Source organism: Cupressus sempervirens, chromosome 8 (assembly GCF_028749045.1).
Source record: "Cupressus sempervirens isolate cs-2001-9-10 chromosome 8, ASM2874904v1, whole genome shotgun sequence".
Classification (NCBI taxonomy): domain Eukaryota; kingdom Viridiplantae; phylum Streptophyta; class Pinopsida; order Cupressales; family Cupressaceae; genus Cupressus; species Cupressus sempervirens.
In genome coordinates, this window is record NC_143125.1 from 848,952,450 (window position 1) to 848,979,111 (window position 26,662).

The 26,662-nt window shown below is 39.0% G+C and overlaps 1 protein-coding gene across 4 annotated transcripts in view; it reads left to right on the top strand.

The window, feature by feature from the left end:
* LOC149545080 (sodium/hydrogen exchanger 5-like) overlaps positions 1–26,662 on the top strand; it is a 155,560-nt gene that overhangs the window by 111,978 nt on the left and 16,920 nt on the right. For all 4 annotated transcript variants that reach the window (XM_089795576.1, XM_089795575.1, XM_089795574.1 and 1 more), the window contains exons 17-19: positions 19,699–19,796; positions 19,923–20,032; positions 20,200–20,283. In XM_089795576.1, the coding sequence (XP_089651702.1) occupies positions 19,699–19,796; positions 19,923–20,032; positions 20,200–20,283 (292 nt within the window). The remainder of the gene's footprint in view (positions 1–19,698; positions 19,797–19,922; positions 20,033–20,199; positions 20,284–26,662) is intronic.

The following is a 26,662-nucleotide window of genomic DNA, read 5'->3' on the forward strand; positions in this document are numbered from 1 at the left end:
AAAGGAGAGGCACCACTGGATGAAACACCTGCGCATGAATTTAGTGAAGGGAAGCAAATAAAATATGATGAAGCCACGGTACAAACCATGAATTTGGGAGATGAAGCAGAACCAAAGAACATATTGATGGGAGATAACTGGGATCCAATACTAAAAGTAGCGGCGTTTAAAATGTTCCTAGAATACAAAGATGTATTCGCTTGGACATACAAGGATCTGAAAGGAGTACTGCTGAGTTGTGTGTACGCTGCATTCTGTTGGTCAAAGGTGCAGTTCTTGTACGGAAGTGACTTTACAGGATTAACAAGAACTACGTGGCACAGGTTACAGAAGAAATCAATAGGATGCTAGAGGCCGGTATTATTTTCAAGGTTCAGACAAGTGAACGGGTGTCACCCATAGTAATCTCACTGAAGAAGGATACCACCCAGATTTGGATATGTGTCGATTTCAGATGCCTCAACACGATAACAATCAAGGATCCCTTCCCGATACCATTCACAGACAACATATTGGAGGAGGTAGCCGGACATGAAATTTACTCATTTATGGACGGGTTCTCAGGATACAATCAAATTTGCATAGTAGAAGAAGATAAGCTTAAAACAACATTTGTGGTAGGAGGGGTGTATGCGTACAATCAAATGCCATTTGGTCTGTACAATGCGTCGGCTACGTTTCAGAGGATCATACTGCACATATTCGATGAGATGTCTGTTGGCAACTTCAAGGCGTTCTTGGATGATTGGTTTGTCTTCAGCACTGAGGACAAACATCTGATGACATTGGGCAAATGCATGGAGAGATGTTGGAGGGCACGGCTAGCTTTAAATCCAAAAAAAATGCCGGTTAATGGTTCAGTAAGGAAAATTGTTGGGACATATAGTTTGCAAGGAAGGATTGAAAACGGATCCAAAGGGCACGACTAGCTTTAAATCCAAAAAAAATGCCGGTTCATGGTTTTGTAAGGAAAATTGTTGGGACATATAGTTTGCATGGAAGGATTGAAAACGGATCCAGACAAAGTCAGGGTGATACTGAAAATGCAACCATCCACGAATGTCATGGAGGTGAAGTCTTTCCTCGGACACATAGGCTATTATAGAAGGTTCATCAAAAACTTCGCCAAAGTATCATACCTGTTGGACAAATTAACATGCAAAGGAGAACTGTTCAGATGGGAGAAAGAATAGGAGGAAACATTTGAAGGGTTGAAGGTATGCTTGGCCACAACACCTATCTTGGCGTATCCGGATTGGAACAAGGAATTTCATGTTCATGTCGATGCATCCAACTATGCAATAGGCGCAACCTTGGCACAGACAGGTAACCACGAACTTGATCACCTAGTGTACTTCGCCAGTCGACTACTGTCTAAGGTAGAGGAAAATTACAGTACAACAAAATGGGAAGCATTGGGCATGGATTACATAGTACAGAAGTTCCAACACTACTTGTTGGCAACACCGTTCGTGTTCTATGTCAACCATTAGGCTCTGTTGTACCTGGTAAATAAATTTATCATCCAAGGAAGAACCAGCCGGTGGTTACTTTTACTGCAGGAGTTTACTTTCAAGATCATTGTATGGCTTGGGAAGAAACATTTCAGTGTAGACCATCTGTCGCGTCTCAAAACAGGAGAACCCGCGGACGAAGTGAACCATGATTTCCTTGATGCACAATTATTTCAGATTGTAGTACTGCCAAAATGGTACACAAGCATTGGAGAGTACCTTTCGATGGGATAGTTTCCGAGTGACATGCCACCAAATGAGAGAAGGAAGTTGGTATTGAGGAGTCGAACGTTTCAATTAATCAATTGGCTATTATACAAAATGAGACCTGATCAAATCCTACGGCGATGCGTCCTAGAGGAGGAAGTTCCAAGGGTACTAAAGGAGGCACATGAAGGACTGGCAGGAGGACACATGGGACCAGACACAACTACATGAAAGATACTCTTGGCAGGACTGTGGTGTCCGACAGTGTACAATGACGCGCGCGAATGGGTCATTGGGTGTGACACTTGCCAAAGGGCCAAGAAACCACTAAAGAGAGACTTCATGACGCTTAACCCCTCACACATGCAGGTACTTTTTGAAAGATGGGGATTGGACTTCATCGGACCTCTGAAGGTGAGAAAAACTAGGTGGTGTCGGTACATTGTCGTAGTGACGGAGTATTTGACCAAGTGGGTGGAGGCACACGCATTACCAGACAACTCGGCGGTAAGCATAGCGAGATTTATTTATGAGTAAATAGTTAGTAGGTACGAGATTCCACTACAGTTGACAAGTGATAGGGGAGGACACTTCGTTAACCATGTTATTCGATTGCTCACCATTGCATTTAAGATCTATCATTCATTGTCGATCCCGTATTATCCAAGAGCAAACGGACAAGCTGAAGTTACAAACAAGATCCTAGTAGCAATCATCTACAAGTCATGTGCAGTTGAAGGTGAAGACTAGGAGGAAAAAATGCCCTCGGCCCTTTGGGTGTACCGCACGACATACAAGGTGACAACGGGACACACATCGTTCCAATTGATGTTCAGACAAGAGGCAATGGTACTAGCAGAATTCATGATACCAAGCCTGAGGATTGCGTTGGAAAATAAGTTGGGCGACATGGAAAGCCTAAGAGAAAGGTTGCATAATTTGAACAAGCTCGAGGAAAAGCGGCTACTGGCACAATAAGCCACGGAGGTGACACAGAACAGGCGCAAAGCATGGCACGATAAATAGTTGAAACTGAATAAGTTCCAACCTGGATAGTGGGTGTTGAAGTACGATGGCCAGAACGAGATCAAACCTGGCAAGTTTAAAGTTAAGTGGGTCGGGCCATATCAGATTCAGGAAGTGGGCGATAATGGAGCAATCAAGTTATGGATGTTGGATGGATAGGAAGTTCTAAAAACAGTGAACGGTTGTAAGTTAAAAATTTATCACGCACAACCTAAGTCGTCATCAATGAATACCAAGGAACAGTAGTAGAATAATAGTGCTACAGGCACCTACGACAATTGAACTCCTAGCATCGTACGATGATCAAGTTAAGTCATAGGCACTCATTGTACGACATTCATTTTAATGCCTCCGTACACAGGATAAGTAGACCGTGCATGAGATTCACTGAATTGTACGACAAGCAAAGGAATCTGGCAAATATCGAATAAGCTAATTTAGAGAATAGAGGACCGTACGCCAAATCTTGTGGATACCAACATCCGTGCAATACATCGTACATTCGGCATGGAGAAAACATAAAAAGCGCCGTGGAGTTTACTTTGCACATTCAGGTTATTAGTTTTTCATCCACTATATAGGTTGGAGCTCGGGGAAGACTTTGAGTAGTATTCAGGCTTCTAAGGATGAAAGCTCACAAGCATAGTGAAATTTTAACAAATTAGATTGCATTGCCAATTAGAAGTTGCATCCGAGAATCTTTGCATGAGGAGAAGCTGACATAATCCCTAGAGGCAAATATCATTTCAGCAGATTGGCACCTTGATGCATAGACTTTTGGCTTTTGCATTGGTGTCCTCAAATCCAAAACGTGGCGCAAGGAAAGCTTCAATTAAGGGTATGATAAAGGTATTTTGAGAGCCGTCCATTCAACAAACACTAACTGGAGAAGCGATTTGTTTAGGAGTTGGTGCAATAAGGCATAAGGAGTACATCCGTAGGTTGCTCAGTACAGTGACGAGGGGTCCATACTGTTGGAGGTCGGATTCTAAAGGAGGGGATTTCGGGAAAAGTAACTGACCTAACGGCAATATATCCAACAAACTGATAAAGGAGTAATAGGTATGCAATCAGCCAGGAAGAGGGCTTGGAGGAAGCAACTTGATCACGATTCAGCTATGAGTCAAAATGCTCAGGCAGGGCCTTTTGAAGCATGGCCACGCAGAAAGGACAAGGGCAAGCAAAGGGCTAAGGTACAGAACCAGCCGGATGTACAATTGACACCACAAAACGTAGCATTTGAAGAATTGAATGGGCTGGAATGCAGGAAATGGTGGAACGAAAATCTGGATGACCACCTTGTGAAAGCAAGCATAAGGAAGGTGTAGGTAGAGTGGGCAATCCAAATGCCAGTTTTCTGTATCCGAGATTTCGAAGGTGTCTTGCGTATTATGATTGAGGCATATGATAGACACTTGTAAAAGTACTATTCCGTACTTGAGATACGACGTAGTGGTATCATTCTGGCCAGCTGACTTTGCCAGAGTATTTGGCATACCAAGAACGACACAAGGAGGCAAGAAAATTGACAGTAAGTCACAAAAGATGGACAAGGAGAGGAAATTGAAGCTAGTGGAATTAGTGTGCTAGGATCAGGTACAACAACAGAAAGATGCCCTTACTCAAACCTCTAGGAGAAGAGGGTTGTGGAAATTTGACATCAAAGAAGGCCATTGGAGGTGTCTCATGGACATGATAAAGAGTAGACTTATAGGGTCTAGTAGGGCATCGGATATCTCCTTTCTGCTGGTCAGTATGATGGACTCATGAACGGGAGGGTTTATGATTGGGCTTCTCTATTGGCCACACGCATGGAGGAGTTTATGACACTGCAGCATAAAACATTTTACATGCCGCACTATGTCATTAGACTCTTCCTGGAGGCAACTGTGAAGACGATACCCCAAGAAAAGTTGGAAATACAGCCAAGTCCAACAGTACTTGGTGAGCCTTCGATAATGCAGTGGAGGCATTTAGACTCACCTGGAGGGCAGAAAGGCATTCGCCAGAAGAGGGTATGGCAGGAGATGGAGGAATTGGGTAACATAGATAGTGGCTGTTGGGATACATCTTGTGAGGAGGAGGACTTAGAGGATATGGAGGAGGTGGAGTAGGATGAAGAGGAAGATGATGAGGAAGTTGGGGTGGTTTCAGCAACCCCACTTCGCTTTCCGCGGCAGTTGGCAGCTGTTCCAGTAACAACTACGCCATCATTTTCAGCTCCGCATATGCACACTATGGCAGATGTTCACATCCCAGGTTTCAGATAGTTTCGGCATCTTGTGGTGATGACCCCAGTCACTCTGAATCCCAAATCACGAACAACAGCAGCAGTAGTGGGATCAGTTTCACATTCAGTGGTTGCCCAACCTTTAGTAAGCCGGAGGACAACATCACTAGCAGACACAACTACGGGTACGCAACCTACGGGAACACAACTTCAGCCAGCGGTTCAGGAATTGACCCTCGTACCTCCGGAGTAGGGATCACTTCAGTTTATAGCAGTAAGTTTGCCACAGCCATCTCCTCTAGCAGAGTCGACAGCCATAGAGGGAGGAGTCAGTCAGGGAGGCGCACAGGAGCAGGTCCGATTAGAGGTGATTGGGACGGATGCAGTAGTCACGATAGCTGACACCCTATTGGATGAGGCAGCGGATCAGGAGGCTGATTTGACCATGATGGAAGTAGAACCTAGATGCCAGCAGTGGAACAGATTAGCTCAGTGAGTTGGGCGAGTGAGTACCTGAGGCGATGACTACTTGCCCCTGTTGCCAGAGGTCCCTCCATTCAGTTTCCTATGCGAGAGGATCTTCAGTTAGAGGCAATTTGGTCGAACAGCGGGGTGGTCGAGGTCCCTACATCACCAGAAGCAGGAGAGCAGAGTGCAAAGGCACCAGAAAAAGCAGAAAGAAGGGTACAGACGTAGCATCATATACCTGTAGCAGAGGATAAGGATAAGGATATCCATTCATGCCTCAGTGACATTGTTGAGAAAAGCAAGTTCTTGGCAGAGTTGGTGCTCACAGAGAGACGGCGGGCAGAGGTTGGGCAAGAAGCTTGGGAGGCCGTAGAGAAGGCTCGGGAGGAGATGGCCGACTGACTTGCCACCTAGCAGTTGGCATGGGAAATAGAGCGGACAACACTGTTAGCACAGTTGAAGGAAATTAGACGAGGAAAGCAGGAGGCCGATCAGCAACTTGCAGAAGCGCTACAGGAGAAGAAATCAGCAAGGAAAGCACATGATAAAAAAGAAGCAGAATGCCATGAGGTCACATTGATGTTGAAAGAGGTAGTGGAGGAGAACTCACAGATCAGAGTTGATTTAAAGGTCCGGACAGAACAGGTGTATCAGCTACGACACAGCCGGTCTACACAGTCAGAGACACAACTTTCTAGTTCATGATGTTTATGTTGTTTTTATGCATAAATGTAATTAGTTGTTTTGACTTTTGTTGTATTGTCGTCCGAAGATGACTTTTCTTTTTGGGGGGGATGATGTCATTGGTAATTATTGTGTAGCTGACAGGATGTATGTCGTCGGTAAATGCTATGTAGCCGACAGGCCCTTTGGGAAGGTTCTTGTTATGTAGCCGACAACCTTTCGGGAAGGTTCTTAGGAAAATATTTATACACCCTCTGGGATCATTGTAATTATCATCATAAGCATAATGTAATGTCTTTGGCATGTGCGAATAATAAAAGGAGTACTGCTGTTTTGATCTATTGTCTGTGTGCATTAATATATTTACCCCATGTGGTGATCTATTGTCTGTGTGCATTAATCTATTTATCCCATGCGGTAAACAAAAACACAAAGCATACATGGAGTATTCACATAAATGCATGGAGGCACAAGTGTACACAACATTTGCCATTATTATGCCACCAAATTGATTCAACTTAAAAACCTAATAAATAATTACATAATAATTCAAGATAATTAACATATCTAAGCCTTGATTCCTTATGTCTCTTCTAACTCGACCCCAAGGAGGGGTGGATTTATTTTTTGTAGGGCGCTTGACACAATAGGCTTCCTCAAGGCATTGGAACTGCATGTTCGCACACATCTTAGGATTTTCCCTCAAGACATCGGAAATACATATCCTTATGCATCTTGGAATTCACCTATCTTGTGAGGATTTACTCTGCCTTTCCCTACAACACCAACCATCAACTCCGCAAGGTTACAGTAATAGATAAAATTATTAATTGATAGGGTATATTAATATTGCTTGTACCAGGACACTAAAAATATATATTCGTATGATAAATAATATTTTATTTCTAGTCTTATTGATGTTATTTGTATGTAAGATTCATTTTCATTAGCATAATTCTAAACCCCGTTGGATGGTAGAACCATGCTTTGATACCAGTTGTGATGTCCCATATTGGGACCTTAATTTATCTTATATTTCTCAGTTAGGGTTTGATTGCGATGGAGGCGCATCCTAGGGTAGTTGTCAATCCTGTATGTTGGAGTGGTTTTGACCTTGGAGTTGGAGAACTCAGTTGAAAGGGGGTGATGCTTGGTCACTATTAGGGTAGTTCTTGGTTATAGTTTTGCTCGAAGAGCTTGGTGATTGAAGGGCTCGGTGATGCTTGTGGTGCTTGGTGACTGAAGGGCTCGATGATGCTTGTGGTGTTCAGTTGATATCGTGCTCAGTGATGCTTGTGGGAGCTCGGTGGATGTGCTTGCTAGGTGTGCTCGATGTATACTTGATGTGCTCAATGGTTGCTGCTAATGTTCGGTGGTTTGGCTCATCAAATGGATGTTCTTCGGAGATATTATCAGCCGACTTGGTGCATTTCATATGTGTTACATGTGATTGTGACATGGATTGATCGTAGGATGTGTGAGGACCTATTTGGGTCTTGGCTATTTCTCATATGTGCATTTAATGATTGTTGTAAACTGACTAAGGAAAATTATGTTTATTTGGGTTCAAGATGATTCTATTGGTAATAGGCTGACTTGTGGCTGTGTAAGTATATAAGGAGGGTTTGGGTAGTGTTGTAGGTAGAAAAGAGAGCAAAGATTTAGGAAGGAATTTGGAGATGCGAATTTATGAGCAGAGCTAGTAGCTATGTGGGCTTAGGAAACAAGGAGATTGCTTGGTGGCTTGCGAGCCCAAGTTTAGATCTTGCTCGGAGTTTCTACCAAATTGATGTGTTGTTATAAATTAGGACTAGCTATGGTTGGGAGTATTTATATCTTGCAAGGTCTTGCATAACTGTTACTGCAATTGTTTTGTATTTCGCCATAATTGGGAATGTAGTGCCCCGCCCGGAGATCCTTGGAACAAGGATAAATATAAGCCAAGGTAATTTAAAAAAAAAAAAACAAGTATGGATGCACATGACATACAACATGAGGATCACAAAGATCGCAACGGAAGACTAAACAAACATCCAAACACCAATGGATCTCCAAACGCCACTTTTGACCAAAACAACTAACCACGGAAGGACGCAAGCGATTTCGAATCCGAAACATTCTGAAATCAAAATCCAATTCCAAGGTATTCAAGGACACCGAAGAGGGTAGCCAAAACACTTTCGAAAATGTCCGGTCAAACTGAAAAGTGCTCGCTGTCCACCTAGACAGGTTTTTCCATGACCTAGTGATACTTTAATTTAGCACTGGGTGATACTTTCCAGTATTGTATGACCTTTTTAATGGAGTGCAATACTTTTAGGGTTTGGGCGACACTTCTCTTGAAACTGTGCGATACTTCATAAGTATCGTACGAGCTTTCTCCAGTGGGCATGTGATACTTCAAAGTATCGCACGATAGAGTTTCTATGGGCGTGCGATACTTTCCAGTATCGCACAATTCTTCTTCTTTGGGCATGCGATACTTTATAGTATCACCCAATGTTGATGCATGGTCGCCCAGGAAAAACAAGAAATGCACCAAGGCAAACAAGGCGATAAAACAAGAAGTTAGAACCTCTACACCAGGGAGTACCAGATCCACAGTGGAGGCATAGACACTCGAACAATAACTACAAGATAGAAACTACTGCAACCATCTGAACAAAGCAATAAAAGAGCGTTCTGAAAGTAACATTGCAGTGAAGAGAACAATATCACAATGAACTGAAACAACAAAACTAAGTGCGCAGTTCCTCCCAACCATAATAGTGTCATGAGACCTCTAAGGTCCTAGCCATCCCCGCACGTAACATCCCAAACTATTGACCAAATCGTTGGAGCTGTTTTATGAGGATGTCACTACTAAAACGTACCACATCATAAGAATAAAGAAATCTAACAAGCTAAAAGTAAAGCATTAGATATTCCAATAAATCAACTCATCATAAAACACATGCTAAACATCATAATAAGGGAATGCATCATTTAAACTAACATCATCTAAACATGATATCCATGCATTCCAATGAAAACATAAATCACAAGAAAGCATACTTTGGCACCCAAAGTACCAAGTGAAAACATCTAGCAACGGTTGCATTAGGACAATAGACCATCTTTGTACACCAGTCCCCAACAGTGGTATAGGTAGCTACGCCTCCCAACCACGTGAGACTTGTCCACTCCCGCTATGTTGATGGAGATAATGATCCAACCAGAGACACACAAAAAGCACGTCCATGGCTAACACTCATGCCAGATAGTAATGATGACTGAAACCAAGATCAGAGACAATGCAAGTACAATAGGTCCTGGTCAGACACTCAATGGCTACTATGTAGGGGCTGACATCATGGAGAGTCGCTTGGCATCGAAAAGCCCAAGCTAGTATTGGCAGCTTACACTTCCCAATGGAAGGAACACATCCTCAATCTTTTTATAATTTCAAGTTTTATTACCACTTACACATTTTATTTAGTTATCACTTGATTAAAGCTCCCTCTGCCAACCTATGGTGCCATGATTGCCAGGCTGCGTGATAGAAGCCCTGTCCATATGCTAGCCTACCTTACCCATGCTCATCCAACGATGGGTACCCATAGGCATGCATATTCCCAACCCAACCCCAGTAATCATAACTCTTGGAAGTACCACGGAAGATCGAGCCTCGCAAGTCACTTGACAAATGCACATGCACATGCTCATGTGTGGCGCACCACCATCACGATGATCATAACACAAGGATTGGATGAGAACACAAGCATAATATCACTCAACCGAAAACAAACTCGAGAGGAAGGATTCTACACGAATCCCAAGAAACAATAAAACCATACATAATGAACTCACTCAATTGGCCTCAATTTGGGAGTATGGATTCTACACAAATCCCAATGATGCAACAAGACCAAACATCATGAACTCACTCAATTGGCCTCAATCCGAGATTATGGATTCTATACGAATCTTAGTGTCCACGAAATAATAAGGATCCAGACTCCAAGGAACAATAACTCCAAGTATAAAATCACTCAACCAAACACAAAGTTGGGAGTAAGGATGCGACACACATCCCAATGCAAGCATAAAGAGGCAACAATGGGCTAACTGACATCTTACAGGTGATCTAGGTCCTGACCAACATCAAGCCAAGAAAATCCAAGAAAACTATGCAGCACACAAATCGAGGTGAAAAACTTCAAAACTCAAAAACTTCAAAATTAAAGCCCATTCGGTCTTAGAGCACAAAAGGTACAAAAATCTAATAAAATTTGGGTTTGGAGTTCGTGTGCAAAAATGGCCAACATAATGGTGCAAAACCCCAAACCCTCATCCCGAAAAAAGGGAAATGCTCATACCCGCGTAACCGAGTAGAGCTAGCGTACAAAAACGAAGGGGAACACTAGTTCTTAGCCTCCTAACAAATGGCTACCAAAAACAGAAGTAGAAACGGAGCCAAAACAATAAAACGGGAGAGCCTTACCTTGCAGCCAAAAGGGCAAAATGGGAATCTAAGCCATAAAATAAAAATCCCGCAGAAGTAGCTGAAAATCGCGTCAATCCAAGGTCTCCTTGAGCTGGATCCAATGAGATTGATGTCGCGACGATCCTGTTCCCGTAGCTCCCACAACAAACATAACAATAATTCCTCATGAAGAGGATTATGGTTTTTACTCTCAAACTTTCTAATTCAAAAGTGAGAAGTGAGGAATTAAATTCCTTTTTGGATACTTATTCACTTTTTGAGTGAATAATCGATTAGGGTAAACAACCAACCAATCTAGTTAAACCCCAAATCAACCCAAACGAAAACAAGCTATTCTAGGTAATTGGAATTCATTTATGGCAAAGTTGCCAGAAATTAAAATTAATTAAAATAAAGCCCAAAAACCCCCCAAAATCACAGAATTTCCTTAACAACCTACGCAACAATGCAAATGAGTCCGGATTTGTCAAATCACGGGAAGGTTTAATCTAACATTTAAATAAGATATGTCGACCATATAGGGACGACATTGGTAAAATATGAACGACTGAATCACTAACTCCATGTGCCATTGCCAAGGATATAAATCCTGCACACTAAACAACACGATCAAGTGCAATTGCATATAACAACATAGCTGAAGCAATACATGCATTAAATAACCTAATTTATCCATTTATTCAATTTATATTGAAATAATCTATTTACATTACTCACGTTCCAATATAACATAATGAAGCAAGAATGATATAAATAACCATAGCATTAAATCCATCACATAACATAATCAGAGATATGTCCAAATATTGGATAACCAGCTATCATCATAAAACATATTGTCATGTCCAAATGGCATCACCATGCAAATATGGTTAACTGAACAACCTAGTAGTCTAACATCTATGATATTGAAATCAAAGTATAACATCTGACCCTTAGGTTATTTCAAATGTAAACCATAACATGAGTAACAAATATCTCTCGGATCAAAATATAACAAGGTAAATATTTTCAGCACATAACCAATCAATCCAACATGGACAATCCATTTCTAATTATTTAAGCATTTAATAATGGTTGATTACACAACATAAAAAGGCACTTAAAACACATAAGTAAACACAGTCATAAACACGACTAACCATTGGTACAAGAACCTATTCCAGTGTAGCAAGTAATAGCACATAGTGCAATCTCTGCACACATCTTTGGGTAATCATGGAACAACATCATGATACCACATCGATCCTAATAACCACTGGCACAAACCTCAGTGAACCATAAATCACATCATAATTTCATAAATCAGCCATAAGCGTAAACAAAGCAACAGATACAGTAACATAAATCCAATCATCTCAAGGGTGTAGACCATTCATGGTCCCAATCACGATCCCTTCTTAGGGAGAGATCAACAAGTTTGCATCCATCGGGATGACTTACAAAAGTCAAATGGGAGAGGCACTACGTCATCCACCCCAAAGACTAGGCTTACTCCTAGAAGCTTGCAATCCAAGAATAGAAACCAAAACACACCAAGAGAAAAATCAAAACTGAGCAATAGGGATGACTTACTGACTCCTTCACAAGTCCAACCCAATTACTCCAACATTCTCAAACCATCACGTCAACCCCCAAATAGGTCAACGAGAAGAGAATAGGTGTCACATTGACACAAGGTCCTCCAACAAGTAACCTCCTTTGGCTAGGAAAACCCATCTAGCCATAAAGTCAAAAATATGAGGTAAGGAAAAAGCCACTCTACCTCGTCAACAGGTGCCCAACTACGACATGCACCTACCATGTGATTGCAAAACCAGGTCAAAACACTATGTAGTTCCAACAAGAGTTGGGATCATGGGGAATAACCATCCCAAAATTCCCAAGAATACCCTCATGCCACACATAAGCATCCTTGAATCCACGTAAACTCACCCTTTGAGTATAGAGGATGACGGTTTACCAACAAAAGCGTGCACTCCAAAGGATACTCACCACTATCAACCACCAAGCATAGGAGCACATAGTCTCTATGGCACAAAAAGCCCAATTATCATTGGGAACTCGGGTTACATAATCCAACCAGACAAGATATCACCTTTCCACAAGGTTGCAAAGAATTTCATTAGTGGACAAAATCATGTAGTATCTTCATACCAACTCATAAGATGGTAATATGCATCCAACAATACCGTGCCCCTCTAGCAACATGCTGGGAATTCTACCCCCGACCTATCACTAAGCTTAATCTCCAGCCTCAAGTCAACTTTCAATGAGTAACTTGACTGAGACAATTGTTGAAGATATAAGGTTAGGGAGGTAGAAACTACAGAGTATTAGGACTGAGAGGGAGTCACTCTCAGCCTCTGCACTAAATCAGCCCAAGACATGTTAGGGAAACTCACAATTCCACCAACCATCAAAATACTCATTCAACACTAACTAAGCTAGGGGCATAACCACACTAGCCTACTTCCTCAAGAGAGAAAATGATATAGAGATGCGCCAAAATCAATGTCCAAAAGGTGGATCTAGACTCATCAAAAGATCGAGTCACTCTCAAACGACAAGGCAACATCCACCTCAAGCAAGGAATGCTCACAGTCCACACTTCTTCTCACAAAGGTGGGGCAGTGCTATAGGAAACACACAAACCCAAGCACGAATCCCAACAAGTACCTAGTAGATTATGAAAACGTGTTAACTCCTTTAATAATAGCATGAAGGGTTAAACTTCTCCAACGGCCATAAATGTGATATGTCATGATTGAATTGGCCTCTACTTTATAAAGGGTACTTGAAACATTGATCTTTACCTTCAGAAGTGCGAAAGAGTTGCTTGTTGTTCCCAAGGCAAAATTTTGCATTAGCACAGTCTCGTGCGAAGTTTCTCACCAAACTAGGCAAGATAATGCAAAGAACTAGGCGAGAAAACACATGTCCACTTGTTTCTCGCGTGAAATTTCAAATCAGCACAAAAATTGCCTTCACTCGGGAGGCCATAACTTTCACGTCTGAACTCCGATTGACTCCTTTCGAAAAGCGTCGAAAAGATATTGATGAGGTCTACAACATGATGGAGCTTAGAGTGTCCTAAGACCTAAGAGTTTGAATCACCACTGGAGATAAAACAGCATAGGCAACTGAAATTGTCTTGATTACCAAGACAAGCAATGAACGAAACGTCCAAAACAACCAAAGGGCGCACATGCCCAAATTAACATAAGGCATGAAGAGAAGAAAATTCACACATTGAAACCAATATTACCTATTTTTCATAATTTCATTAGTTAACCATAGCACAAACATTAATGCACAATGAAATTGAAAGGTTTTCAAAGCAAGGTTCAAGAGTCACTTACCATAAAACAAGTACATATTCTTGCAATATCTCTTTCAAGAGTAACATTACATTTAATCATCATTTAAACCATCCAATTACATTAACAACTTTACATCAATGATAACCACACCAGTATGTTCTCTATGATATTATACCTTCTACGTACTACTAGAGGTTCGAGATGAACGTGATAGAGTCACAACACCCAACTGGGCAGCAGTTAAAACATGTAGAATAGTCACCATAAAACATAATCAAAAGGCCCAAATGGGGAATTGCCAACTCCAACAGTAAATCTCAAAAAGTGCACATTTCAACAATAAGTCAAATGTGACAACTGTCACAAAGAGAGTGATAGAAAAATTTGATGACTCTTCCAAGAAGGGGAAAAATACTAAAAACCAATGCTAGCCCAACAACATGAGGAAAATACCTCTAGCCAAATAAAATAAGGCATCAGTCAAATCGTGTAACATGTGCTGATTGAGAACAGTCACACAAGAGGGGTAAACCACCATACAATGCTAAGGAATGCATCATCCTAGTAGCGTTAGAGAACACACTAACACACATCAAGCAATATACCATCAATAACCTCATGCATATGCATAATACAATAATTTCCTTAATTATTTTTCCATGCAATGCAACATTTAGATGAAGATGAATTGAAACTTGTTGAATAGAGGAGAAGAATAGGTAGAGGTGGATTAAAAGGTACTTGCTTTAGATGTAGTGAAGGACACAAATCTTTTGAATGTCCCAATACTGATAGGAAGGTCGGTGATAAAAGAGCTGTTTTGGTGAATGAGAATGAAGAGTTGGTAAATGAGCCTGAGGTGGAAGATAACTTGTTGGCTTGACGAGTATTGTTGGTAAGAAGGTATTGGAACGTTGTCAAAGAAGGAATTTGTCCAAGACTTGATGTAAGTTTGGAGGTAACTACTGAAATGTGTTTGTGGATATTGGTAGTACTGATAACCTAGTTGCTGAGGAGATGGTTCAAAAACTTGGTTTGAAGAGAGTGAGACATCATTGTCCTTATAGGATCATTTGGTTGCAAGATGAATATGCTTTCGAGGTGGAGGATCAGTGTCTTGTTGATTTTTCACATTGGGCAATATAAGGATCAAGTGTTGTGTGATATTGTGGACATGAGTAGTTGTCACATATTACTTAGTAGAGCATTGCAAGGCAGTGCATGATTGTGTCAAGAATGTATTTACTGCTGAGAAGGGTGGCCAAAACTTTTCCTTGATACCTTTGCAGGATGTAGAACTCGGTAGGAGAAACCTAAGTTTTGGTAGGCGAGTTGAGTTGAAGGATTCTCAAGGTGTTAGAGATCAATGTGGGAAATAGAGTTGTGGTACACTGAGAAAGGAGGTGAAGAAGCAGAGTAAGTAGTTGTCTGTTGTAGGAAAGGACTTGCAGAAGTGGAACAAAGGAAAAAATGCACAAGTTGATGATTTGGAGGACATGTATGTGAAGAACCAGTTCAGGGTTTGTGTTGAATCCTAGAGATGTTCTTCTAAGTTTGTGTTGAATCCTAGAGATGTTGATCAAGTGTTGTGTGATATTGTGGACATGAGTAGTTGTCACATATTACTTAGTAGAGGGTTTGTGTTGAATCCTAGAGATGTTGATCAAGTGTTGTGTGATATTGTGGACATGAGTAGTTGTCACATATTACTTAGTAGAGCATTGCAAGGCAGTGCATGATTGTGTCAAGAATGTATTTGTTGTTGAGAAGGGTGGCCAAAACTTTTCCTTGATACCTTTGCAGGATGTAGAACTCGGTAGGAGAAACCTAAGTTTTGGTAGGCAAGTTGAGTTGAAGGATTCTCAAGGTGTTAGAGATCAATGTGGGAAATAGAGTTGTGGTACATCGAGAAAGGAGGTGAAGAAGCAGAGTAAGTAGTTGTCTGTTGTAGGAAAGGACTTGCAGAAGTGGAATAAAGGAAAAAATGTACAAGTTAATGATTTGGAAGACATGTATGTGAAGAACCAGTTCAGGGTTTGTGTTGAATCCTAGAGATTTTCTTCTAAGTGTTAATAACATCTATTTGTACATGGGGTGTTTGATTTAGGAGTATCCTGGGGTAGTTGGCAATCCTATATGTTGGAGTGGTTTTGACCTTGGAGTTAGAGAAGTCAGTTGAAAGGAGGTGATGCTCGGTCACTAGTAGGATAGTTCCTGGTTGCAGTTTTGCCCGAGGAGCCCAGTGATTAAAGGGCTCGGTGATGCTTGTGGTGCTCAGTTGATTTTTTCTCGGTGTAACTAGTGCTTAGTGATGCTTGTGGGAGCTTGGTGGACGTGCTTGCTAGGTGTGCTCGGTGGTTGCTGTTGATGCTCGGTAGTTTGCCTCATCAAATGGATGTTCTTGGGAGATTTGATCAACCGACTTGGTGCATTTAATGTGTTACACAAGAACGTTATGTGGATCGATTGTAGGATATGTGAGGACCTAGTTGGGTCTTGGTTCTTTCTCCTATGCAAGTTTAATGATTGTTGTAAGACAACTAAGGCATATTATGTTTATTTCGGTTCTAGATGATTCTATTTGTAATAGGCTGACTTGTGGCTATGCAAGTATATAAGGAGGGTTTGGGTAGTGTTGTAGGTAAAAGAGAGAGCAAAAATTTAGGAAGGAATCTGGAGATGCAAATTTATGAGCAGAGCTAGTTGCTGAGTGTGGGTTTAGGAAACAAGGAGATTGCTTCGTGGCTTGCGAGCACAAGTTTAGATCTTGCTTGGAGTTTCTACTAGATTGTTGTGCTGTTACAAATATGGACTAGCTAGGGTTGGGAGTATTTGGATCTTGTGAGGTCTTGCAGAATTGTTACTGTTACTGTAATTGCTTTGTAATTGGCTATAACCGGGAAGGCCTTATAGCTTGACACATTGCATGTGATCAGTTGATGAATAAAAGGTTGGATTTTCTATTAGATATGGCATTGTGTTTTGTGTTTTTGCTGTGTGGTTATTTGCTGGGGTCTTGGTCACCTCCATTGCGGGTTTACTTGGCCTTGCACTGTGTCAAATTGTAATGATAGAGTTAGTTATTTATCTTATAGATTCTTTATTTTTGATAGAATTTAGATATAATATTTTGCAATTCAGTATTTAACTCGTAGATGCAGTTGCGACATCGTTTACTGTCATACTGTGCTTGGTAGCAGTGTAACAAATTCATTTATTTTCTATATTAAATATCAAGAATTGCCCCTGGATATGGTCTTTACAAAGCCAATTGATGCGACTGTCGATAAGATTATAAGAGTTTTGGTAATAACTTAATTATCATTGATGTTACCGTCGATTGAGTTATGTATTGTTATTTCCATCAGTCTATTATTGGGTTGAAAGATTGCATTGTTATTTGCATCTTTAATATTATTATGCTAATAATGTGGTTAGTAATATTAAAGAATAATATTATTAAGTTCATTGATTATATGCATTGATTATATTATCAAGATTAATATGAAATATTATTTGTATATTGATTAATAAAAAGACTATTTATAAATGCTAAGAGTGATTAATTATTAAGATTAATAATATTGATTATTAATTTCATCGATTAGCCATCGATTTATTAATTATTGCTATTTTTAATATTGGTGATATACTGGGCGTATTTAGAATTGTGTTCATAATAATTAAACACACACACACACACACACACACACACATATTTGTTTATACATCAATAATAGGTTTGTGACAGCTTATTTATGGTTGTTTTCAATGTTGTAATGTCCCCTTTTTGATCATAGTGTTTAGTGGAATCTCTATCAGCTAGTAGTTATCAAAGTAACAAGAATTGAAATCGAATTGGAATCGGCAAGGCTGAATTGAATCATGAATCGGCCATGAATCGGAATCGAATCGCCCATGAATCGGCAAATTAAAAAAATCCTTGAAATTTAGTGAGCAACTTATTTCATAAACCCTTTATCGCTGATTTGATTCACCAATTCACAAAAAATCATTTGGCTTGAATCGAATCGCCGAATCACGTGAATCGCATGAATCGTCGTGATTCTTGGAACTATGGTAGTTATTAAATAAAGTCTTGTTGGCAGTTAAGTTAGATTGGAGTCATGGACTAACTTGATGAGCACATGGTTATATAGTATTATAACAATATTGTTTTACCTTTTGAAACTTATTTAATCACTTCAAGATTTAATTAACACTAGTACATATGTAAAATCAAATACTGACCAACATAATAACAACTAAATTTATGTGGAAACCCTTGCGGGAGGAAAATCACAATAAAAATATTGCTTTTATTAATTTTGTGCTTGAGTTGCTGAAATCAATTGTGTTTTATTTTTAGAATTGATGTTTCAAATTGCACCCGACTATCCATCATCAGGAAGAGGAAAATTGGATGCAATCTCAAACTCCAATTCTAAAAATACAAATAGTTGATTCCAGAAACTGAAGCACATTCTTATGGGTCGTGGAAAGTTCATGCCTTTAATTAATCTTCTTTCTAGAAATATTTTTGGCCCCAGCTACTAGAGGCTTTAACCCCTAGGAGACTCCAATTTTTCCAATTTTAGATGCCAACCTACTAGAGACACCAAACCTCACCAATATGAGCCACCGACCTCACCAGTATGAGGCACCGAGCTTAATATCAATTTCGCTCCAAATCTGTTATGATTTTGGTCACCAGTCTGCTATAATGCTGATTACAAATCTGCCACAAAACTGATTACGAATCTAGCATAAGCCTGATTACAAGTCTCCTATAAGACATTTCACACTCTTCATCCAATCTGAGAATCAAATCTTCTATAATGCCAATTACAGATATGCCACAGAATTTATTATAAATATAGAGTAATTGTGATTACAAATCTCCCATAAGATTTCTCACAGTTTTCATCCAAGCTGGAATTTAACTTTATCTGCCAGTATATTTGATATATTTGATCGTTCTTCACATAACACACACTCATCTATCTTTCACATATTTATCTTATACATACCTTATGCCTTTTCATAAAGGGAGGCAATCCTTTGAAGGGAATCGTCTAAATGAAACAATCTTCATTTTAATCTTAATTGCTAACAAATGTTATTATGTCTTTCTTGTCTTAAGTGCTGCTCTTCTTAAATATAGTTGTGGTTATTTTTGTTTATTACTAACAAATGTTTTGTCTTTTTCAAATGCTACTTATGGTATAACCTTTGCTGTCTTCTAAACACTTTTGATTATCTTTAAAATATGTCTGCTATAAACTGATTTCCTTATGATAGTTATATGTCTTCAAACATGGTTGGCCTCATGATGTTAAATCATTACGGCATCATCTTTAATCCAAGCACCATGATATTGACTATTTACAACATAACTATATAGTTTTCAACTAAGTTATTGGATTCGCTCTCTGGACCCTCAAACTAGGTCCGGGTGTGAACTGGGTCTGGATCTGCGAATTGGTCCATGCTCGGTGTGCACAGGGTCTGTGTTCGGACCTGTGGGTATGTCTGGGTCTGCAGCGGACCCACAGGTCAGAACTTGGATCCTGTGCAGACCCATGCCTTCCATCTTAAGTCATCTGCAGTTTAAGACTATCAAGCCTTATTTTGAATGAATATATAGAATGGATATGTTTATTTGTGAATATGCATAGAGCTATTTTTTTCCCATAAAGAACAAAAAGCTGAGGAACATGTTGTGCTGATATGACACTCTTCAATCTGTTATCTTAAAAGGGCGGCAAATGTTTTTCCTTGTGTTTACTTGATCAACTTTGTGAGACCAGCACATAGGCAAATACCGATGAAACATCAGAAAGCCCTATGGTATAGTGGTGAGTTAAATTCTGAATAAGAAATGTATTTCCTCTTGACATATCTTTTTACATTTATTCTTGATGTAGATGGCACAACAAAATATGCCACTCTTAGGAAGTCTGATAATACCTTTATGTCAACAGGGCTGAGAGGGGCAATGGCATTTGCTCTTGCATTGCAGTCGGTTCATGAACTACCTGATGGTCATGGCCAGACAATCTTTACAGCTACTACTGCTATTGTTGTTCTGACGGTATATTTTGAACCTGTCAACTGAAGTATGAAGTCTTCTCATAAAGTTTATGTTTTCATTGCAAATTTTAAAATTTTGGAGTTTCTATTTAGGATCTATTGAAGTTCACATTCATATGTTAAATTTTCTTTTGATGAACTATTAAGGAAATACTTTTTTTTTATCAGGTCTTGCTGATTGGAGGTTCAACGGCTACAATGCTTGAAACTCTGGAAGTTACAGGTGATAGCCATGCCAACAATTTTGAAGAGGTGATTATTTTATATCATAATGGATCTGAAGGAAAAACTAGAGCAGAAATAATAAAATCCTTGTAGAGAACAGTGACACGGGCATGCTTTATTTTACTCTTTGGTTGATTTGCATAAAGTAAAAGTATTTTGAAGGTTGGAGGAAATCTGACTGGAGTTCAAATTTATCTTTTTTAAACTGCATCCCTTTTACTGCTCTCTATTTTAATTCATGTCTTATCTCACTCCTGTAGTATACTTAATGCGTAGACACAATGTAGAAAAGAATGAATGTGTATACTTAACATGTAGGCACAAGGTAGGAAAGAGAGTGTTTGGAGCAGTTTCTCAACATATTATTCTACATTGTTTTAAATCCTTTGTTTTATTGTTATTGTTTTATTGATGCTTTAACTATTGATGATTAATTTAGAGTTTGTCGAATATGTTATCAGTGATGTTAAAGGTCGATGATCAAGGTCGTTTGAATCTCAGATGATTACTCAAACTAATAGAAAATTGGTTGAGCTACTCGCTTGGTCAAGCTGCTTGAGGTGCTTGACCTGGTTGAGCTGGTTGGTTGTCTGGTTGATCTACCTAGCTGTCTGGGTAAGTTGGTTGTGTCAAAAACTTAAAAGAATTCAGCCCCGACAATTAAGTTGGTTGTGTCAAAAAAAAAAAAATGAAAGGAATTTTAATTTCTGCAGTGACTTAGAATCTGGCTATACGTGACATTTAATGCCACACCAATCAATTATAAGAGCTGCATTAAAGATTTACTATCTTCATCATAAGAGCTGTGTTATCTACTTAATCAGAGTTTCGTAAAAGGTTTGGCCATGTGTTGGAGCTGGATGATAATAAACCTTTTTGAAGGAAGAAGTGGGCATTCATTTTGATAATAAATTCAGCTACAATAATCGAATAAAGGATATATAGTATATACATATATCAAATAGATAGAATTGTGCTTTTTTTACAAATGTGTGTGTGTGACTGATATGAGGGAGTCAATGTCTTTAAAGAACTGGAGCTGGGCATTTGTTTGTGAAAAATGAGCACTCTATCAATGCTGTGATAAAAAACTGGACCTGCATGCCGTAAGAGTAAATTATCATGTGCGTGACTGAAAAGTACTTATGCATTTTGAATTTGTTTTCCTTCAGCTGTTGTTAAAAAAGGGTATTGAATGTAGCAGATTAACAAAAGGGAGTCGTATTATTCTGTGCATAGATATTTTGAGCTATTTTTTTAATGAAGCAATATGGTGTTCTATTTCTGATACGAAGCTGCATTTTCATAGGGGTTGTGTGATATAATCTGTGCTGTGTGAGTGCTGATCGTTTGTTTAAGAGTGGTGATGGTTGGATTGAAAATTTAAGACTGCATTTTAAAGAACAGGTGATGTGTTTGTGTACTTGTACAAGTGAGTGTTTAGCTTCTCTCATCTATGATGAATGATGGGATATATTCATTCTAGAATTGTAATGTAAGGTCCAATTGTCACACATTATCCTTCTTTTGAGCAATCATAGCATCAACACTCTTGTACACCTCTCTAAGGCTAGGTGAATTGACATCACCATATCTAATTACTTTTCAGATTAGAGCAACAATGGAGACTATGTTTTGCATCACCCAAATTAACATCTTTCTTCACCATATCCTTCACCCTCTTCCCTTGCTTTGTTTTTTATTTGGGCCATTACTATGTTCTATTCTCATAACTATTTGTTTTAATACCTCTTGTAATTCAACCATCTTCTCCAAGAGAAAGAAATATAATCCATATCAAGTCTTCGCATACATCAAGAATCCCTTCTTGGAGAAGATCTTGAAGAGTACATTTTCGCAATTTGGCTAAGTAGGTTTGTTATGGTTGTCATTTATGGCAACATATAGCTTGTATTAAGAAGGCAAAAGATAATATGAAGTTTTGCATACGAAGACTTTGAAGATTATCTAATTGTCATGAAGGGAAAAAATGAACAATCGCAAAGATTGTTTTGATGCACTTAACTGGAGGCACTTGAGCATGTGCGCTCTTAGATGGGGATAGTATGGATAGTATAGAGCATGTGGATAACATCGCTAAAGCTTTGGATGTGTACAGACAGAGTTATAAGCATTTTACCAGTTACGAGACTGAGCAAAGGTAAAGGCAAGTAAAGACATTTTGGTTAATAGATTGACTTAAAAATGTTGGGACACCATCTTAGATGCTAACTCACACGTGGCAAAAGATAATTCAAAAGATTTAGCAAAGTATCAAGCAACAAGGCCGATATGATGAAGTAGTTTGGTATAAAGAAAGAAATTTTTGTTTAGCAAAGTGTGGCATTGTAATGTAATGTTGTAATGTTGGAATGCACACTTTCTATGATTAGTATTGATGCGAATTTGATGCTAGTACAGAGCAGTACAGTTGCATGATCAATTTTGAAGACAAAGCTACAAGGACATCAGATATTCAAGATATGAACACTTTGTAAAAGGTTTTTGTATCTATCTCTTTTGATAGCATTGTAAAGATATTATTTCTTGTTTGAGCAGTGGGCTCTTCTAGCATATTTTTGTATTGTAATACGAACTCCTAATAGGTTTAAGGCTTCTAACAAGGCCTAGTCCTCTAACAGGGACATATACACTATATGGATGTAATCGATTCCTAAAAGGATCAATATCTATCAGAAGACACTTTTGATTAGTGATCATTTTGTGGGTACCATCCTCACCAGGGTTTTTCCTTGGCCAGGTTTTCCCTAGTTAACAAATAATGGTGTTATGAGTTGCATTGTGTTATGGTTATGTTTACTTTTCAGTTTGATCATATATGCAAGTTCAAAGATTGTTAATAATATCCATAGTTGGGCAAAAATTTGTGGAACACTGATTCACCCCCCTCTTAGTATACCTTATTTCAAACAATTAGTATCAGAGTACAATTATTGAGAGCAGGCCTAACAACTTAAGTGAGATCTCTATGGATATGGATTAGTTACAAAAGAATCTTGAGGAAGCTCTTGAGGAACTTGATACAACTACATATGATAGAAATAAATTGAAGATCAAACTTCACAACACTTCATTCAGAAGCTGATAGAGCAGATTGAATCATATCAATCCAAGAAGAAAGAGTCACATAATGAGATCAAGGATAATGAAGTAGTTTCTAAGCTTAAGAAGGAGAATAAAATTTTGAAATCTAAGTGGAAATCTGACAAGTGTACGATGGAGTTAATGAGTCATTATTATAGAAAAACCTTTGAGGATTACATGATTAGCAACATAACTACCTTGATGAGAACATTTCAGTTTGAGATGAAGAAAAGGATAAGAATTCCTAATCAGTTGTGGACAAACATAAGGAAGAGATATGTTTTGTGATGGAGAGAGACAAAACATGCGTGAAAGCTATTGAACCAAGAGTTATGTTTGTAGAACCCTTGGGCTATGAAGTTACTACAGACATGATAGATGGATATGTAAAAGAGATTTTGGAATCAAATATGGATGATGATAGTGACAAATGGGGTACAACAGAAGAAAGATTGGCACAGACACAATAACTACAAATCTCTAAGGCAACCAAGAAGAAAGTAGACAGTGCAATAAAGAAGATGCTTCATGACACACAAATGACCAAAGAAGAATATGTTGAAACTAATCAGGTAGTCTCTGAAATGAAAGCAAGTGGACAAAGTGACATTCTGTTGGTCCAGCCTTTATCAGTTGCACCAGCATCTAGCTCACCTGCAGTTAGTTCACCATCAGTACCTACACAGTAGCACCTTCACCTATCAGTGTTACACCACGGAAGAAGTTACAATAGTAAAGAGCATTCTTGCAACAGCCACAAGGAGGTCAACAAGGACCTCTCCACCAGTCACATTAGCACCTGTCAAGCAAGAACTCCTAAAAGTCATAGAGGATCAAGGAAATGGTTAGTGGACCCAAACCTAAGAAGAAGCCTAGAGTATTAATGACTTATGTTGGAAAGAAGACACAAGCTCAGGAAGAAGAAGAGGCACCACCCAAAAGGATGAGAGGACAAATTTCTCCTCCAGTAGAACAACCAAAGAACGATCAGCCAGAGAAAGGAAGCGGCAGAAAGAAATGAAAATGGAAGCTGAAGATCGGAAAGATGAATGAGACAATTATGACTGATGGAAGCTTGGCAAAGTCGAAACAATTTCTTGACAATTATGATGCAAACCAAAGAAGAAACTTAGATATACCGGTGATAAAATACATGATCAAATTCAAGACACCCCTCATCAGTTTGCATGGACAATTACCTGAGGAAATGTATGAAAGGCTAAACAAATCTAGATTAAGAGCAGTGGAAGAAGAGAAATAGTTAAGAGAAGTATGTACAAAGAAATGTTGTATATTAGATAATGATGAGCAAATGGAAAAGATCAAGAAAAAGTTGAATCCCTTATTATGAGATAAAATGAGAGAAATTAAAATCATGGGAGGACTGTGTGAAGAGGTAAGAGGAGAAACAAAAAAAACAATATGTACTTAAAGTCTTAATGAGCCCAAAACTGTGAATCCACCAGTACCACTAACAATAGCAGTAGCAATAGAGACAAACCCACAAGGTACCAATGTTATGGAAACATTTGAAGCACTAGATGTACGAAATAACATCATGGTCATACAATCACTAGTGATACCAGTGAGGACCCTTTTGCTAGTACATCTTGTAACCCATTTGCCGGACATCAAGACTTCAATGTTGGCAGTTTGGTCAGTAGGAACATTGTTGATTACTCTAGTTCAAAGGATGAAGAAGACAAAAGGAAGAGTTAGAAAGATCAAATCATTGTGCGTAGTCGGGAATCATCTAATATGATGTCCTTGGCACCTAGTTCTGTGAGCTTGGACTTTGATTTTTAACCACATTGGGTGAATATAGTAAAGAAGGCCACATCGAGCACTATTTCACTGAATCAAGAAGAGAGAAGAAAAGAAAGAAGTGCAACAGAGGTAAGATCAGATGGATACGCAGCCATCACAAACACCAGTTGAGCAAAGGTGTACAGTTGAAGAGAGGCAGATCAATGTGTTGCAAACCCCTACAAAGGCAGCTGAAATTGCACTTGCAACTACCTCAAAATCACTCTGGTTTGCCACAAGATGTATCAGGTATGTTCAAAGGCAGCATGGGTATTCAAAAATATATTCAATTATCAACTTTCTCTTTAGGCAAAATTGCAAAAGAATCTGGGAAGATGAGTATGAATGCACATAAGCTACTAAGACAGACTATTGACAAACTGTAAAGCACCTGAAATAACCCTATTCCGGTTATGGTTTATCCAAATTAATTTTATCACATCTATTTCTTTATCAAATCAGAAGTTTGACATTTTGTTAAACAATTTGCAAACAAACTCTCCAGTAGTGTAATTGAGAAAAGCAAATATATTTAATGCTCTTTGATGAAGCCAAAAAAGTATGTACCTTTCCTATTGTTTGTTCTTGATACCCTTTTTTCCTATGATGGATTTATATAAATTTCTGTCTTTTCCATATCATCTAAAATACTGAAACAATACTGAAATAGAGATGCGCAAACCAATATTTTTTCTCAATGAAACTCAACACCATAATTTTACTTTAAAATTCACAACCCACAAACTTGGAAGAATAAAATCTGTTTATATTAGCAGTAACAGAATGTCTATCTATAGTAGTTTCAATTATTTGTGAAACCTGTTGCTTGATTCTGCAAGCCACGTTGGCAGGCTGAACACCGACTTGTCCCAGAAATTCTACAGCAGGTCTGTAAATTAAATTGCAGACTTAAGGAATGGAATGCTGATTCTCATAGGTGAATTGCAGGCCCAAATAGGAGATTGCAGGGCGAAGTAACTTGAATGCAGGCCTCCCAAAACACACCTGCAGCTGATATTCAGGTCTTTACGCTGAGAATTATGAATTGCAGGTCCAAGACAAGATGCCGCCCAGCTTCTAAAGAGACGACTTGGCTTAGGGATTGCCAATAATGCAAGTAACAACATAAACACTGCCTTCCAGATGTAAATCAGTAAACAATAATGCCCGATTCAAGCCCTTCAAATGCAACAGTAGGTTGATAATAATCCCTCAGTGAATTAACTCCACAGTTCCACAATATCACTTCCAGCAAAACAAACTCCTTAGACACAGACAACACAGTAGGAGAGAAATGTAATCTAGATCACACAATTCACAATTCATCAATGGTAAAGTTCTCCTTAGCCACAGTAAAACAGTAGGAGATATACGACAAATCCACTATACTTAAGCAGTGGAACAAAACACTTTGCAGATACGGTGATGAAAGAGTAGAGAAGTTAGGCAATCTTAGCTATACCTCAGCAACTAAATTGCAAGTGCAATTCTCAGA